Source organism: Trachemys scripta, chromosome 5, assembly GCF_013100865.1.
Source record: "Trachemys scripta elegans isolate TJP31775 chromosome 5, CAS_Tse_1.0, whole genome shotgun sequence".
Lineage (NCBI taxonomy): Eukaryota > Metazoa > Chordata > Testudines > Emydidae > Trachemys > Trachemys scripta.
The window spans coordinates 90,734,821-90,752,450 of record NC_048302.1 but is presented as its reverse complement, the minus strand read 5'-3'; the positions used below and the strand labels follow the sequence as shown (position 1 = coordinate 90,752,450).

The following is a 17,630-nucleotide window of genomic DNA, read 5'->3' as shown; positions in this document are numbered from 1 at the left end:
AACAGCAGCAGACGCATCGCTTAGGGGTGCCGAGTTTGAATTTGTCTAAACCAGTGGGTAGGTACTCATCTAAGCTGTGCTTCTGCTGCTGCTATCTATGCTCCTGAAGCTACACTGCTATTTATACTCACACAAGCTTGAGGAGAGCTAGCGCAAGTATGTACACATGAACAGGGAAATCACACCCCTAGCTCATAGCATAGGCATAGCCCAACTAGTTTTTGCGTATGTATTCTGAATTACCCAAAGGTGGGGGGAAGCATGTTCTTCCTTTTTACATTCCCTGCCAAATCTGCCTATGAAAGTGTTTTTAAACAAATCTATTCTAGATATGTCTTTCATCTGAAGTGGGTTCTAGCCCACGAAAGCTTATGCCCAAATAAATTTGTTAGTTTCTAAAAGGTGCCACAAGGACTCCTCGTTGTTTTTACTGATACAGACTAACACGGCTACCCCTCTGAAACATGATTTTTATTACAGGATCCTAGAAGGCAGAATCAAACCCATGTACCCAACAGTAGCAAAACAATGTATGTGCTTGGATTTCCCTCCTCCCGCCATTTTACAGTACATTTAGTGAGAATATTATGCATATATTGTTTAAGAAACAAACTTTGTCTCAAGTAGACAAGGCTATTACACCCATTACAACAATTAGTAGTGTTAAAGACACGGGTGATCCTCATGCAATGTATTCATGCACATTTTTTACAAATAAGTACAACATTCAACTAACAACAATGGGTTGTTTCATACTAGATAGTAATTAGCAAAATAACATTTGACAAAGTTTCGCTCATGCTGCTCTTGTAAGAATAAAACACAACAATAAAGCAAAATATTGTTCCAGACAGGTTATACATATGTATATAGTACTAATTATATTAGATTCAGTACCGCTTTTTGGTCAGACAATCTATCTATCTGACAAGCACAGAAACAGAATACTAATCCTTTTTCTTCTAGAAACAGCTGCATAAAAGGCAGACTTGCTTTGGTACACAGATAGTATCTACCCTGCTTATCTAACTCAATGTTATTAAGCCCTGAACTGAGACTGGATGCTCACTTTCATAAAAGACAGCCCTTTATTATTAGGCCAATACTTCATAAGAATCTAAGTTTCCAAAAGATGGTTTGATAACTGAAATGAAAAGCTTTACCAACATTCTTTAATCTTTGAGAAGATCAAAAAAGGACTTTTGTGCAGAACACAAGTTTTTTACTTTAATAAACTATATAAAAAGGATCCACCAGAGACAGATACCTACCTGAGCATCTGTATTGGTTCTGTGTATACCATCATCGGCACCAAATGTCCTTTTGCAATCGTATAGCCACTACAAAATAAATATAAATAATTAAAACTACTCTGCAACACAGAGCAAACCAAAGGCTGTGATAAAAATACAAAAGACCTGTATTGCTATGAATACCTTTCATACCGCCCAGATCATCATCAGTGAAATTGTTTAATTCATACATTTTTATATTCTCATTTTGTTTAATTCTAGTTAAAACTGTCTTTCAGATGCTTGCTGCTTGGCACTTAATTTCTTACCAGCACTGACCTTACCAATGAATGCCACTCTTTGTTCTGCTAAGAAAAAATATGCAATGTAGCAGTTACCCTGTTCCTTCCACTGGAAATTTCACACAAGCTTCATTATCCCATACTGTGGAGTACATGCTACTTCTAATGCTTTCATTAAATTTGGTGATTGGGGATGGATGGCAGGTGGTGGAGGAAATAGAAAATTCCTTAATTATATATGCTAAAATAATTTCCATTCAACTTGCTTTCGGAAAGATTCATTATATTATTCCTCAATATCTTTAATGGCTAAAAAGATGTGTGTCTAAAGAACACTGAGTAAAATGTTGATTCATTTTAGATCAGGGGTCAGCAACCTTTCAGAAGTGGTGTGCCGAGTCTTCATTTATTCACTCTAATTTAAGGTTTCGCGTGCCAGTAATACAATTTAATGTTTTTAGAAGGTCTCTTTCTATAAGTTTATAATATATAACGAAACTATTGTTGTATGTAAAGTAAATAAGGTTTTTAAAATGTTTAAGAAGCTTCATTTAAAATTAAATTAAAATGCAGAGCCCCCCAGAGCGGTGGCCAGGACCCGGGCAGTGTGAGTGCCACTGAAAATCAGCTTGCGTGTCGCCTTTGGCACGCGTGCCATAGGTTGCCTACCCCTGGTTTAGATAAATGAAAGGATAAAACCTGTTACATTTATTGGGAAAGAATATGATCAGAAAATATAATTCTCCTGTATAGCCACATGTACAACAAATGTATTCTATTGATTTCAATGAATGTTTTGTGTAAAAGACAATCATTATCTTGTAGGATGTAAAAAGTTAATATAAAACATACACAAAAACAAGCTAACACTTGCTGTATAGTGCATCATTTTAGCCTACATAGCATCAAGCACATTTTGGGCACTACTGTAACACAAATAATATCAATAATGCTGAAGTAGAATATTACTGGAATAGCAATGCACCATGCTGAGATAAAGTGAAAATTATCCCCTGTAACACAGAACAGGCTCTACACAATCCATGGAAGTAATTTAGCAGAATGTGTGCTGTATATCATGAATCTTATTGGAAATTTTAGTGACCTTTTCCTAACCTTTGTCTGATGCAAGAAAGGGAAAAGAAAAATGTGATTTCCCATCTGCTTAATTTAATAAAGGCTACTTAGTGAATTAACTAGGCCTGTGTGCTTATCAGAAGGAGAAGTGGAATTCTCTAAACACTGTGGTGTCAGTTTCAGTTAGTGACATGGATCCCACTGTACATTTTAAATCTTGTTTTTCTTTTTATCTGACAGCATCTATCAATAATAATGATATAGTTTGCATCAGAACAAATGACATCAGAAATTGGGAACCTAATATCTACTTTTCACACTCTGTCTGATGTCTTCTTACACATTTGACATTTTTGAAATCTTAAGGAGAAAAACAATTTTTTTTAAATATTAGAGATTCCTGCAATATTTACATGATATATGAAGTGCTCTATTTTCTTATATTCTCCTTTGATTCAATGGTTTCACTCTGTTATACAGATATGAGCACAATGAAAGCCTTAGTACAAGGGAACAGAACAGTAGTTCAGAAGAGCAAAATTGGACATGAAAGATCTTGGCCCAGACCCATTGGCTTAGCAGTACAAAAGGGACATTGGCTTTTTGTCACTTGCTTCCTTTATGTGTGTGCTGTAAAGGGGCATGCTAGGGACCATTCTTGCTAGTGTAAGTTACAGAAGCCCATGGATGTTCTGACTTGCACTGGTAGGTGGTTTGGCTCCCAGCTAATACCAGGATCAGTGGAAGCAAAAAGAGAAGGTTACTCACCTTGTGCAGTAACTGAGGTTCTTCAAGATCGTTGTCCCTGTGGGGGCTCCATGTTAGGTGTTTGTAATCAGAGATTTGTAGTAGCAGTGCCATCTCGCTCCGAGCACTTACCTACTGTGCACAGGCAACCGTCCCCCAGGTCCTTTTCCACCCCAGAGAATCAACGTGAAACTCCGAAGCAGAGAGGATGAGGTGGGGTAGTGGAGCACCCACAGAGACAACCATCTCGAAGAACCTTAGTTACTGCACAAGGGAAGTAACCTTCTCTTCTTCTTCTTCGAGGAGTGTCCCCGTGGGTGCTCCACTTTAGGTGACTGTTGAATAGTGCCCTCCAGTGGAGGGGAGAGGCTTCAGAGTTGGTTCAGTGACCACAGATAGCACTGACTCCAAACTGAGTGTCTGCAGCTGACTGCTGTTCTAACGTGTAATGTTTAGTAAAACCATGGGCAAATGCCCAGGTAGCTGCTTTGCAAATGTCCATGATGGGTACATTATTGAGAAAGGCCACCGATATTGATAACATTCTGGTCAAGTGACTGCAAACTCCTGGTGGAGCCGGTAGATTGTTGTTTTGGTAACAAATGGATACAGCTTGATACCCATTTAGACAATCTCAGTTTTCAAATAGTTTGACCCTTGGAACATTCTGTTATAGAGAGAAATAGTCTAGATGACTTCCTGAATGTTTTTGTCCTTTCTAGGTAGAAAGCTAGCACTCTGCAAACATCTAGCATGTGAAGTGATGCCTCCCTGAGGTCAGCATGCGGTTTTGGAAAAAATGCAGGTAAGTATATGGGTTGATTTAGGTGAAATGGGGAGGCCACCTTGGGTATAAATTTGGGATGCGGCCATAAGATCACTTTATCTTTGAAAAACGTGGCATAAGGTGGCTGTGCCATTAGAGCACCTAATTCCCGAACCCGTCTTGCTGACATGATGGCAATGAGGAAGGCCACCTTCATGGATAAGTGTAACAGAGAATAAGTTGCTAGGAGTTCAAATGGTTTCCCCATGAGACTGCGGAGAATAAGGTTAAGAAAGATCCCATGTAGGGGCAGGGTCTTTTAGGGTGGGTAAGTGTTTTCTATGCCCTTTAGGAAGCATTTAGTAGTTGGGTGAGCAAAGATAGTGACTCTGTCCACCTTGTTGTGGAATGAAGTGATGGCGGCCTGGGGTACCCTGAGGGAGCTGTTAGATAACCCCGATTTCTTAAGGTCCTGTATCTAGTCCAGTATCCTGGGTAGTGGGGCTGACCATGGAGAAATATGGTTGTCCTGGCACCAAATGCAGAATCGGGTCCACTGCTGTATGTATATTTTTTGTGTGGTTAGTCTTCAACTGTTCAGTAGGACATCTTTCACTTCCTCAGAATAGTCTTTGTAAATCCCTGTTAGCCATGGAGTAAACAGGCCTTGATATGGAGAAGGGATAGGTTGGGGTGATTGACGTGTCCTGAGTCCTGCATCAGAAGGTGAGGTATTATTGGAAGGATTTGAGGTGGCTTCACTGCCATCTGTCCCAGGTATGGGAACCAGGGTTGTCCGGGCCACGTGGGTGTGATGAGAATTATCCTGGATTTGTCTGGCTTGATCTTGTGAATGACCTGACTCAGGAGTGGGATCGGCAGGAATGCATACAATAGTGGTGTTTCCCACTTTATTAGGAGAGCGTTGCCCAAGGCGTAGCATCCCAGTCCGACTCGGGAGCAGTATTGAGGATACTTTGCGTTCTGAGTTGTGAACAGATCTATAATGGGGAACACCAGAGATTGAATATGGCTGTGAGAGTTGCATTATCCAGCTCCCATTTGTGGGTTTGTGAGAAGTCTCTGCTCAGTTGGTCCGCTGTCGTGTTCTGACATCCTGGCAGGTAAGATGCCGAAATGTCTACGTTGTTGGTGATGCACCAGTTCCAGAGGCTATTGCCTCTGTGCACAGAAGGTATGAACGCACTCCCCTTGGCGGTTTATATAGAACATGCATGCGATATTGCCGTAAGGATCTTGACAGTTGTGTTTTGGATCAAGGGAAGGAAGTGCTCTCATGCATTTCTGACACGCCTTAGTTCTAGTATGTTTATGTGTAGGTTGGATTCTACTGGAGACCAGTGACTCTGGATGGTGTTGTTATGTAAATAGCTCCCCATCCCATGAGGGACACGTCCATAATGATCGTTCTAATAGGAATTTTCTGTTGGAAGGAGACACCTGAGCAGACGTTCTGTGCCTGTGTCCACCATGTGAGCAAGTCCTTTACCCTGCGGGGCATAATGAGATGTCTTTTGAGAGAATGTTTGTGTGGTATGTAGATGGTGTAAAACCAGGCCTTTAAGCATCTCATGTGTAGCCTGGCAGGCTTTACGACAAGTGTCGTTTCAGTCATGTGCCCCAAAAGTTGTAAGCGCATTCTGGCGGACGTTTGTGGACTGTCCGTCATCATTGTAATCAAACTGGTTAAGGTGAGGAAGCACTGTTCGGGTAACCCCACTGTTGTGGTGAAGCAATCAAGGGAGGTTCCTATAAATTCCAGTTGTTGGACAGGAACCATGGTGGACTTCTGCACTTTTATCTGTGGTCCGAGATCTTTACAGAGGATTACCATGGTTTGTGTGGCATTTAGTGCTGCACATTGTGTTGGTGCCCTTAAAAGACAGTCGTCTAGGTATGGAAAAATCATCACCCCACAGTTTTCTGAGGTGAGCTGCAATGACCATGAGGACCTTGGAAAAGACCCTTAGGGTGGTTGACAGGCCGAAGGGGAGCACTCTGTATTGGAAATGTTGGTGTCCCAGGGTGAATTGCAGGTATCGTCTATGTGCTGGGCGAATGGTAACATGAAAGTAAGCGTTTGTAGGTCGAGGGCCTAGAGCCAGTCTCCTTTCTCTAATGCCGGAATTATCGTGGAAAGAATCACCATTTTGAAACGTTGCTTTTTCACGAATTTGTTGAGTAGTCCTAAATCCAGGATGGTTCTCCATCCACCGGTCTTTTTCTGAGTGAGAAAATAATGGGAATAAAACCCTTTCCCCCTGTATTGATCTGGTACTGGTTCTAAGGCCCCTAATTGGAGAAAGTGGTTTATTTCCTGTTGTAACAGGGGCTTGTGAGGGGGACCCTGAAGAGGGACGGGTAAGGGGGGTTGTGTAGGTGGAATAGAGATGAAGGGGATGGAGTAACCGTTCTGGATAATTTAGAAAAACCCATCTGTCTGTAGTGACCGTGTTCCATACTGGGTAGTATGGTGACAGATGGTCTCCAAAATGGGCTGGAGATCCTAGTTCCAGGATCAAAGAATGTGGGGGTCTCATGCCCTCGACCAAATCTTCAAAATTATTGTCTGAAAGTAGATGGTTGAGACACGAACGGCTGATCTTGGTTCTGCCTGCATCTTGTCTGTCTCTGTTTACAGCATTGGTCACACTGTCTTTGTGGCTGGATGTATGGGGCAGTTCAGAATCGCTGTTTGTAAAATCTGCCGTTTCTTTTTGTTCACAGGTACATAGATACGCAGGGATTTTAAGGTGGCCCTGGAGTCCTTCAGAGTATGTAAAGACACATCTGTGTTTTCCGCAAATTTTATGACCCTGAAAGGGTAAATCCTCAACTGTGGCCTGGACCTCCCTAGGGAACCTGGAAAGGTGAAGCCAGGATGCCTGATGCATGACCACAGAGGTAGCAATGGAGCGTGCTGCCATGTCTGTGGAGTCAAGAGAGGCCTGTAAGGCCGTTTTGGCAATGAGAGACCCTTTGGAGACGTTAGCCTTGTATTGTTCTTTTTGTCATCAGGCAAATGTTCTCTAAAATGTCAACTTTTATTGAACAGGTTGTGTATGTATTTAGCTAGAAAGGCTGAATAATTAGCTATGCGAAATTGGAGCATGGCTGAGGAATAGGCTTTCTGCCCGAACAGGTCTAGCCCAGGGGTTCTCAAACTGGGGGTCGGGACCCCTCAGGGGGTTGTGAGGTTATTACATGGGGGGTCGTGAGTTGTCAGCCTCTACCCCAAACCCCGCTTTGCCGCCAGCATTTATAATGGTATTAAATATATAAAAAAGTGTTTTTAATTTATAAGGGGGGGGGGGTCGCACTCAGAATCTTGCTATGTGAAAGGGGTCACCAGTACAAAAGTTTGAGAACCACTGGTCTAGTCTTTTCCAGTCCTTATAGTAAAGGTTGGTTCTAGACTGGTGTTCTTTCCCCCTTTGATTAACAGCCTTGACCACCGAGTTCGGTGTAGGGAGAGTGAACAGAAACTCGTCCCCTTTAGCTGGCACATAACATTTCTTGTCAGATCTCTTACAAGAAGGCAGGGGTATGGCAGGTGCCTGCCTGATTATTATTGCAGGGTCCATTATGGCAGCATTGATAGGCAGTGCAATTTTTGCTGATGGAGATACCTGGAGGATGTCTGTAAGCTTGTGTTGGGTTTCTGGTAGCTCTGCTAAGGAAATGTCTAGGGATTCAGCTACCCTCTTGAAAAGGTCCTGGAAGGATATGAAATCATCCCAATGTGTGTGGGGGATGGCATTATTGTTTCATCCAGCAATGAAGATGAAATGTGGGTGGGTGGCAGAGTAACTCCCTCGGGCGTATGCTCGGGTTCCTCTATCTCCTCCTCCTGCGTTTCTGAGGGAGCTGGGGCAAGTGGTGAAGGGGATCGTGTTGCTCTAGACCTTGGTGGAATGGGGGGGGGTCTGAGGTTCTGAGCCCTATATAATGCCCACAGATCCCAGTATACCCAGTTGGGTAGAAAAGTCATGGGAGGTGGCACTCACGGTTGAGCCTGCCAGCGTCACATGTCAGCAGATGCGTGATGTTGAGAGGGTCCTGGCTTAGGGGAGGAGTGGCGAGGGGTACATGTCCCTGCCTCATCCTCTTCTTCCTCATCGTTTGAATTGGGAGTAGCCGAGCCAATGGGAGTAGCCACCAGGCTTGGTCCCAGTCTCGCTGGGGTACCGTCGGTACCGAATAGGAGCGTGCCAGACGTTGAAGTAATCATGAGGTTTGCCTGTCGCATAAATTGCTGCGGTACCGGGAGACTCGGTGATGGGGACGTCAGCATGCTGTGGCATGGGAGCACAGTAAGAGCTATCAGTACTAATGGCTTACTGTATTGCGTAGGTACAGCAAGTGGCACCATTGCACTACTCAGTACCGAGGTTTTCTTTGGCTCCGTTGGTGCCGACCTGGGAGATTTGGTTTTAGGGTGCGTACCTCCATGACAGCTTGCCCACACTGGGTCCTTAGACCCTTAAGAAGTCTTGGTACTGGACATTGCCGGTGCCTTGCAGTCCAACGCTTTCAGTGCCGTTGGTACCAGGGCAGATTTTCCACTGGGAGATTGCTTTCTTTTGGGTGAATCTCACTGTGGGGAAGAGTGAGACTGCTTTTTAATAGCCTTTTTGGGAATAGGCTCTTTAGCAGATCCCGTTAGATGCTGCTGCCAGTGACTGGTGGCCTGCAGGCATTCTCGACTCGGGGTCGGAGGCTAGTCTGAGGGATTTCTCCATCATGAGGAGTTTTAACTGGAGGTCCCTAGTCTTCCTTGTCCTAGCACACAATTTTTTGCAGTGTGGACACTTCTGAGTAATGTGGGTCTCACCGAGGCAGCGGACACACTGTGCTTGGCCGTCCGCTACGGGGATCGAAAGTCTGCAAGTCAGGCAGCGTTTAAAGCCAGGAGAGCAAGGCATCCCTGAGAGGGTACTTGTTTTGAGAAAGAAGGAGAATAAGTCCATATTTGGGTCTCTGTTCTTGTTGTCGAAGCCGGCGACCCACCTAGAAGGTAAGGGTGGGGAACGGCTAACAAAATTTTTTTTTTTTGAAAGATTTTAAGTAAAATATAAACTAGAGGATAAATAATTAAATGAAAGTCTAATAAGTCTGGGAAAACAGAAAACTGCTGAGGTCTGTAAGAGAGGCACTGCTGTCACTCCGACTCAAGCCAAAGGTGGTAGAGAAGGAACTGGGGGACGGTTGGCTGCACACGCTAGGTAACCGCTCGGAGCAGCGTGAGATGGCTGCCATGCGTGCATGGCCAACCGGGGCACTGCTACTACAAATCTCTGATTACAAATGCAGAGCGCCAAAACATCTAATGTGGAGCACCCACAGGGACACTCCTTGAAGAAGAAAGCTGGCTTACAGACACCTTTGTCTCCCCACCTCAGCTGTGCTGGGTGTGAGTTCCATGCAGCTACAGCTCACACTCCTATTTTTAACGTGCAATTCAAAGTCTAAGAAGGTTAATACAATACACAACATACAAATGTCATATACAATGCACTTTTTCAGGATAAAGTTTGTAAAACAGATTTACAATTAGGCTCATAATTCTAGGGGTTGATTCTAGAGGCCAGTAGTTTAATATACCACACAGATTGCTTTTATACAATTATTACCTATTAGAATATAGCCAACCAAATTTCTTCAATCACTTCCTGTATGTCTCATTAGCTTTTGTTAGCCAATACATATATGTTAGGCATAGTATGCACCACGTTAAAAGGCATTATGTGCATGGTATTAATATAAAAAGTGTAGGGAGTTATGTTAACTGAATGTAATATGCTCTTCCTACACCCTGTTTGCCCAAATAATGTATCCTGCAACACTTTGAAAACCCGAAGTCAGCTTTGGTATTAGAAAACAGGAAACTTGCCAAAGCAAAGATGCAAGAATACTTTGTACCAAGTACAGTTAGGGGAAACTTTCATGGCTCATCAGTACTTGGAATGGAATATCAGATGAGATATGGGAAAGTACAGGGAGGTACCTTTATGGACCAGTACCTGGAATGCTAGTTGCCAAACGAAAAATAAGGAAAGTACAGAACAACAAGCTAAAGAACTGGTGTGAACTGGTGAACTGGATTTTAGCAATGTGTAAAAAGTTTTGTAACTTGTAAAGTCATCCAATAAATACTGCTAGCTGAAATACTCATCTCTGAAGCATGCAATCTGTGTATGGTGAACATGCTGTGAGAATTTGTATGTCTGTCTTGTACTACTTTGTTTTTAAACAATAAATTTGGCTAAGTTAGGTTAATTGGTCTCTTGAACATTTTAAAGAATGAACAGCAACTGCAGTAAAACAATTGGCTACATCGTTGAATCAATATTTTTTGTGCCTTGTTTATTTAACTTCACTGTGCTTTAGCTCAATGCTTCTGAAGACTCCCAAGTCTCCATTCATTGTATAATACGCAAACGACTGTGAACAAAGACTGAACTCATTGAAGAAATGAAAAGAATATGTTTCAAAATTGTAGAACAAGAAAATTGTTGGGAGAAAATTAGCCACTATTTCTAAATTAAATTATATTATGTTAACTAAAACTGATAAAAGTTTTACCATTTTTTTTCTTGATGTAAATTAAAAGAATAAACAGCCAAATCTGCCTTAGGCTCTCAGTTGTTTCAGAACAATTTCTCTGACCCAATGAAACCTTTGCCCTGCCCTAATCACTCACAAATACTGCAGTAGAAGACAGGCTGAACACAGAAATAGTCCTTGGGCAGTCTTTTGACAGCATCACTACAGAAAACGTGCTCCTCTGTGATATATTGACAGAGGCCATCACTAACTTCCATACACCAGATTCCTTTAGATAAACAAAATGTAGAGTACTCAAAGAGATTCTGCATTATCTTTATGCATAGAATAATCTATAACAAAAAATGAAAATACAAAAATATAGTTGAAAATTTAAAGTGCATTTATGGTTAGAAAGGTGACTAAGATTGATACTTTCTTATTCAACAATTAGAAAAAAAATCACACGTGTATAATGGGCAATTTAACTCACTGAGAAACAATCCACATGGAGAGAATCTCACAATGCCATTTTGCATAGTCACTTTTCAGAGTATAAACACATACCTAGGTTCAAGTCCCTACTTTGCCTCAGACTTCATGGGTGATCTTGGGCAAGTCACTTAGCCTTTCTGTGCCTCAGTTCTCCATCTGTAAAATGGGGAAAATAATATTTCCCTATTTCACAGGGATTTAAGAATATATACATTATAGACTGTGTGGCACTCTGATACTTTGGTAATGGGGCCATCCCTATGATTAGATGAGATTTAAACTTAATCAGAAATATAGTTAGTGCAAGACACTTATACTTGTGCTTCTCATAATCCAATTATTGTTTAGGATTTATCAGGTTTTTAAAAAATGGAAGTAGTGCGATACTAGTAAGGGTAACAAACTAATAAACAAGCAGACCTTTTTTATTTGAGCCATCTACTAAACATAAAAAAATCAATTCTTTTGATTTTGGCTGCAATGATGACTTTGAAAAGACTAAGATGAAACCATGTGTTTCATTTATGTTTTGATTTAGTCTCATCTCAAACTAAAAAGCGTCTTGGCTGAGAATACAGTAGCCTTTCTAATAAACCTAATTGAAATTTCTCTCCCTAAGTGTATATTTAAAAGGACAATGCCAACTAGAAAAATCACCTCTGTGTGAAAATTTAGGATCTATTATGGTGTGATTTCTAATATTACTGTAACTGGAGGAGACTAGGGTGAAAAAAAATGCCTTTTTTTTTTTTACAAAAAGAACAGGAGTACTTGTGGCACCTTAGAGACTAACATATTTATTTGAACATAAGCTTTCATGGGCTACAACCCACTTCTTCGGATGCATCCTGGTCTTTTTGCGGATAGAGGCTAACACGGCTGCTACTCTGAAATCTCTTTTTTACAGTTTGTTTACTTTGTGCATTTGATAGGACTTTGGATCTGATCCAACTCCCACTGAAGTCAGTGGCAGACTCTCCATTGACTCCAATTAAAATTAGATCAAGTTCTATTGAGTATAATCAGTTTCACTGTTTTCTCTGTATAATCAATTTTTCTCCCAGCTAAAGAAGACCCTTAATAATATCACAGATAGGACAAAAAAAGTCTTTATTAAAAATGTTAAAAAAACCCTTTTTAATAAAATTCAGGAAACACAATTAAAAGGCTCTAATAAAAACTAAAGTTTTCAAAAATGTTTCTCCATGAAGTTCAAACTAATGGAGTCTAATTAAGTATGGAGATACTTTACCCAGGAAACTGGATGCCTCTTGAGATTCCTTCTAACAAAAATGTGGCAGCATGTCTGAACCATTTGATAGGTGATTGCAAGTATGATGTGTTTATGGTCATTACATACTTTGAATGGTGTAAGATTGAGGTTTATCACACAACCCGATGCCTACTTGAATCTATTAGGGAAATACCAAAAGAGACCATTTATGTTTTCAAAACAGAAGAGCTAGAAAGACCAAATTCAGAGCCAATGTCCCAGGCTTACATCTTTGGATATATCAATGGATGCAAGCCCTTAGGGTAAGCCTGCATTCGGTACATTTCCTGAGCAGCTTCTGAGAAGACTTCTATAGATCACCAGCAACATTTTCAAAATGTCCTCTCCAAATGGCACCCCAGTGGTCAGTGACAACAGTACCAGCACTACTCTTCCCAGAGGCCAATCCCTTTTCTAGACAATTACTCCTACATAAGTGTGTACAAATTGCATCTCTTCCTGCATCTGCAGAGGTGAATCTGGTTCCATATTTTCTTTTAGTTGGTGAAAGGGAAAGCTGTTTGAATTTCCTGAGTTAGTATCCTTCTAAAGTCAGTATCATGACATTGGTTCACAAAAACAAGCGCACATGCTTTGCTGAAAGTTCAATTTTTAAACCTAATACACTTTGTACAGAGGCTAGGCATTAAATATACCTTCAGGGTCTAAACTATTTCATCATATTGTCTAAATGTCAACTTAATTTTAAATCTCAGCACCACAGACCCTCTCTACCCCATAGTACTTATATAAAGGAGTAACAAGCCTACGATGAGTTCAGCATTGATGCTAAAATTCTCTTTTACCTTTTGAACATCTAACAATTACCCATAAATACAGTAAAAAAGTAATATGTGTAGGTAGGTGCAACAACTATCCATAGCACAAACAACTCTTTCAAACTATACACAACAGAACAGAGAATGGTAGTAACAAAAGGAAGCAAGCTATTCCATCAGTATGCCACAGCAATTTCTTTTTTAACTTTAAGTCTACTATTTTGTTTGAGATTCAAGACAGACATGTAGCTTTTTAAAATCTCCTTGATAATCTCTTGAAATTCTAGTATTCTCTTAAATTCTAAAAAAGGCATCAGCCTATGGAATAATGCAGACTCACCTGCTCTGCTGCCTCTCTTTTGGCATTATAGGTATCTAGATGTTCTTGGAGCTCTAGAACGCTGAACTTCAACATTTCTAGTAAGCCACAGGACATCAGCTAGAATAGAAAAATATTTTTTTTTCTACAAACAAATTAAACACTTAAATTGTTAGACCACATTTGGGATATCACATAAAACTAGCTGTTGTGCACATCACATGTAAAACCTCTGTTTTTAGGTTTAAACAAACATTTGCAGCCACATCACCCCAAGCTGAGATCCAGTAAGATCTTGTAAGGTAAGCAGGGTTGTGCCTAGTTAGAACTTGGATCAGAGACCTCAAAGGAACGCTGACCATTTATAAATAGAAGGATATTGAATGCCCCCCCGCCCCCGATGCACCATTTAGTTTGACAAATGAAACCTTGTAAAGAACAGTGAGTGAAATTAATTGACGTCTACTATCTAATTCAATCCATTGTTTGTCCTTACCATTTAGAAGTTACTTGCGAGAAATAATTATATTTAACAATTTTTGTATAATTAGAAAGGGCTATATTTCACAACTGAATTTACAGCTATAAACTATTGTTTTAATACTCTTCTGTTTCATTTATACAAATTAATCTTTTTTATTTTTAAATACAAGTACTATCTATGCTGCTGCAGTTAGTGACAATGGGAGAGATTGTCAAAGGCACTACTATCTGGTGGCTGCCTACCTGTACCTTTGAAAAAATTCCCTCAATATTATTTTGCAAAGGTTAAACCATAAAACATTCTGTGCCCCTGCAGAAAGATTACTAAATAATAGATATTTTAATCTAGCACTGTATTGCTGACTGTACATGAGATTTTACCGTTTCAGCATCAATAAAGACTGTTGGGCATTCCGAACACATCATCATCACCTCCAGTGAACTTTTAAATTTTGTTCCAATACGCTGTAGACCTTCACCAAGAAAACTGATTGAATCATTTGTTATAGTCCCAAACTTTCTTTGAATGGTCTAGAAGAACAAAAAATAGAAAGAAATATTTACTTTGCATTACTTCCTTTTTTCCTTTCTTTTTCCAGATAAAGGAAATCTTTTTTCTATTATGACAAAGAATTTCTATGTAAACTATTATTGTTTATAACAACACAATTTTTTTTGGTAATTATTAAATTACCCACACACACACACACACACACACACACACACAATATAGACTGTTTGCATGATAAAAGCACTAAAACATTATAAGAAGAGGAATAGTTCCCAAAATTATGGTACTATATATTGCCTTGAGTCAGGGATGAATGCATTATTTAGGAGTAGTAAATCCACAATTTAAGATTGTAAGCTCTTTTGGGGCAGGGATTCTTTTTGTACAATGCCTACTTCAATAGGATCTTTGTCCATGACTGGGGTTGGTAAATGCTACGATAATACAAATAAATAGGACCCTACCAAATTCATGGTCTATTTTGGTCAATTTCACAGCCAGTTTTTTTTTTAAATTAGTCAATTTCATGTTTTCAGATATTTACATCTGAAATGTCACAGTGGTGTAACTGTGGGAGTCCCAACCCAAAAGGCGGTCAGGGTGGAAGGGCTGCAAGGCTATTGTAGGGGGGTCATGAGACTGACAGGCACTTCAGAGGTAGGCAGCCAGAGAGGAAGGCTGCTGGCTGGGAGCCTGCTCTCAAGCCAGCGCCACCACCAGTGGCAGCACAGAAGTGAGGGTGGTAGGGCATGGTGGGGGGGGCGAGGGACTTACCATATGTCTGGTTTTCTCAGCAGACTCCTCCATGCTCGGGGGAGGGGGGGGACGGGGACAGGAGGCGACAGCTGGAGCTGCAGCCTCCCAACACAAGGGTGGAAGGGGGAGTGACAGCTGGAGCCACGGAGCTTCCTGCTGCTGGGGGAGATCCTGGAGGTGGGTATGACCCACCCTAGGAGCAGTCGCTGCAGGGGAAGAGGAATCTCATTCCTCCCCATTTCCAGTGGACTAGCAGCTGGAGCCCTGTGCAGGGTAGACGATCCCATGAAATCTGGAACCTAGCTAGGGAAGATTAGATTTCACAGTCCGTGACATGTTTTTCACGGCTGAGAATTTGGTAGGGTCCTACAAATATATGATAATAAGTGATTTATGCAGGTCATTATCAACAAGTGCCAATTAAAAGTTTAAGCCAGCAAACACCATCATATATTTGATATAACATAGAAAATAATACTTTAGAAAACTTTTTAAATTATGTTTATTCATTTTTTTAAAAATAAATATGTTTATAAGACTATGGTTCTGACCTAGTATGTTCCTATAAATTATTTTTGTAATACCTGAAAAATTACATACAAAAAATCTACATTCAAATACTGTTAGTAAGATTGCAAAGTCAAGCACTCAGTAGCTAGGAAATGCCAAGATTAAGGTTGTCTGTTCAACCTTCATTCTGCTACTTGCACTTATGCGTTATTATCACGGCCCCCTCACAATGGACAGATTCTATAGCAGGTACTCCTTAGTTTAGTAGCAGGAAACTCTCAATTCCACAGAAATACTAATTAGCTCAATTTGTTGATTTTTTATAATATGTTGCTGAATTCTCTAAATTTTCCTCTGGGTAACAGAGAACAGTTACTCCCAATGTAACTAGATGCTCAGGACACTGTGAAAAGAGCACTCAGCTTTTCTCTGTCATTGCTACTCCAAATGGAGGTTTGGGGCTATGGTGCAGGAATGGGGTGTGGTCACAAGAGGCCCCTTGCCTTCTTGTGCTATGCCTATGGACCCCAATTACCTTAATCCAGTCCTGCACACGTCAGAGCCTGGGTGAGATGGAAATCTCCCCATCGCTTGCAGCCCAATGACTTGGCCCTGGTTTGCTACATTCCCCCCAGGGCACACACCTTCACAGCTAGTCAAGGTTAGTCCTCAGGAGCCAGGGAGAGCTGTTGCTCTGCTTTCTGGCTCCCTGTTTTATGAACATCAGGGAAAGAGAGATTGCTGCTTATGTAATGCACTCCCCCTTGTGGTGAAAGCAGCAGAGAGAGAGGAAGCTGAAGCCAGGCCATGGTGGAGCAGGGAGGACTAAAATGGCAGGTATCTGTAGCCAAAGCGCGGAATTCCATAGCATATGATAAAATGACAAATTCAGCAGAGAATCAGAGTATATGGGGTACTAATTGTGATACAGTCTTTAATTACAAAATCACATACTATTTTTCTCACTGGACCCCTGCGTCATTCAGTGCACAGGATGGATGGTGATCAGGGAATGAATGAGGGTTATGTAGTGAATGAACCTGCTGTCTGAACCATCCCTTCTTCATTTATTGCAGAATTTGAAAGGTGTATAGTGAATGAGGCAGGGGACTGTAGCAAGAGAAATGATGGTTTCCTGGTCAAGGCAGTTGAATGCCACCCAGTAGGACTGTGTTGTATCATTACCTCTGTCACAGACTTCCTGTGCGATGCTGAACAAATCACTTACATCAACATTTTCACAAGTGGATACTAATAGTTTGTTTCTCTTCTTCTGGGTGCCCAGACTTCAGACAGCTGTGGTCTGATTTTCAGAGAAGTTGAGCACTTGTAACTATAGCTGAATTAACTGGGAGTTGATGCTCAAGCCTCTGGCAGTAAGACAGTGTAGTCTGGAGGAATGAGCACAGAACTGGGGTCAGGAGTCTTGAATTTTAATATTTGCTCTGCCACTCACTCACTGTGTGGCCTTGATCAAGTCACTTTGTCTTTCTGCATCAGTTTCACTGAGGTAATAATACTTATCCACCTCCTCACAGGATATTGGGAGGATTAATTAATGAATGCCTAATCTGCAGTGCTTAGAACATATCAAGTGCTATAAAAATGCTAAGTACTCTGAAAAAAATCAGGCCCTAGCTGGGCTCCCAATCATCAAGGCAACCTAAATTAACAGAAATTTTTGAACTTAATCTCTAGTGTATCAATTCCCTTTCTGTGAAAAACCTCCTTACCTCGTGGGGTTTTGTGAAGATAAACTCAATAATATTTGTTAGGCTGGCATACTTTGGTGATGAGTGCCACAGAAAAGCTC

General features: G+C 41.0%; 1 protein-coding gene across 14 annotated transcripts in view; it reads right to left on the bottom strand.

Moving 5' to 3' along the window:
* FRYL (FRY like transcription coactivator) overlaps positions 1 to 17,630 on the bottom strand; it is a 394,573-nt gene that overhangs the window by 10,007 nt on the left and 366,936 nt on the right. For all 14 annotated transcript variants that reach the window (XM_034771653.1, XM_034771656.1, XM_034771654.1 and 11 more), the window contains 3 exons: positions 14,422 to 14,571; positions 13,579 to 13,677; positions 1,272 to 1,340 (listed from right to left, as the gene is read on the bottom strand). In XM_034771653.1, the coding sequence (XP_034627544.1) occupies positions 1,272 to 1,340; positions 13,579 to 13,677; positions 14,422 to 14,571 (318 nt within the window). The remainder of the gene's footprint in view (positions 1 to 1,271; positions 1,341 to 13,578; positions 13,678 to 14,421; positions 14,572 to 17,630) is intronic.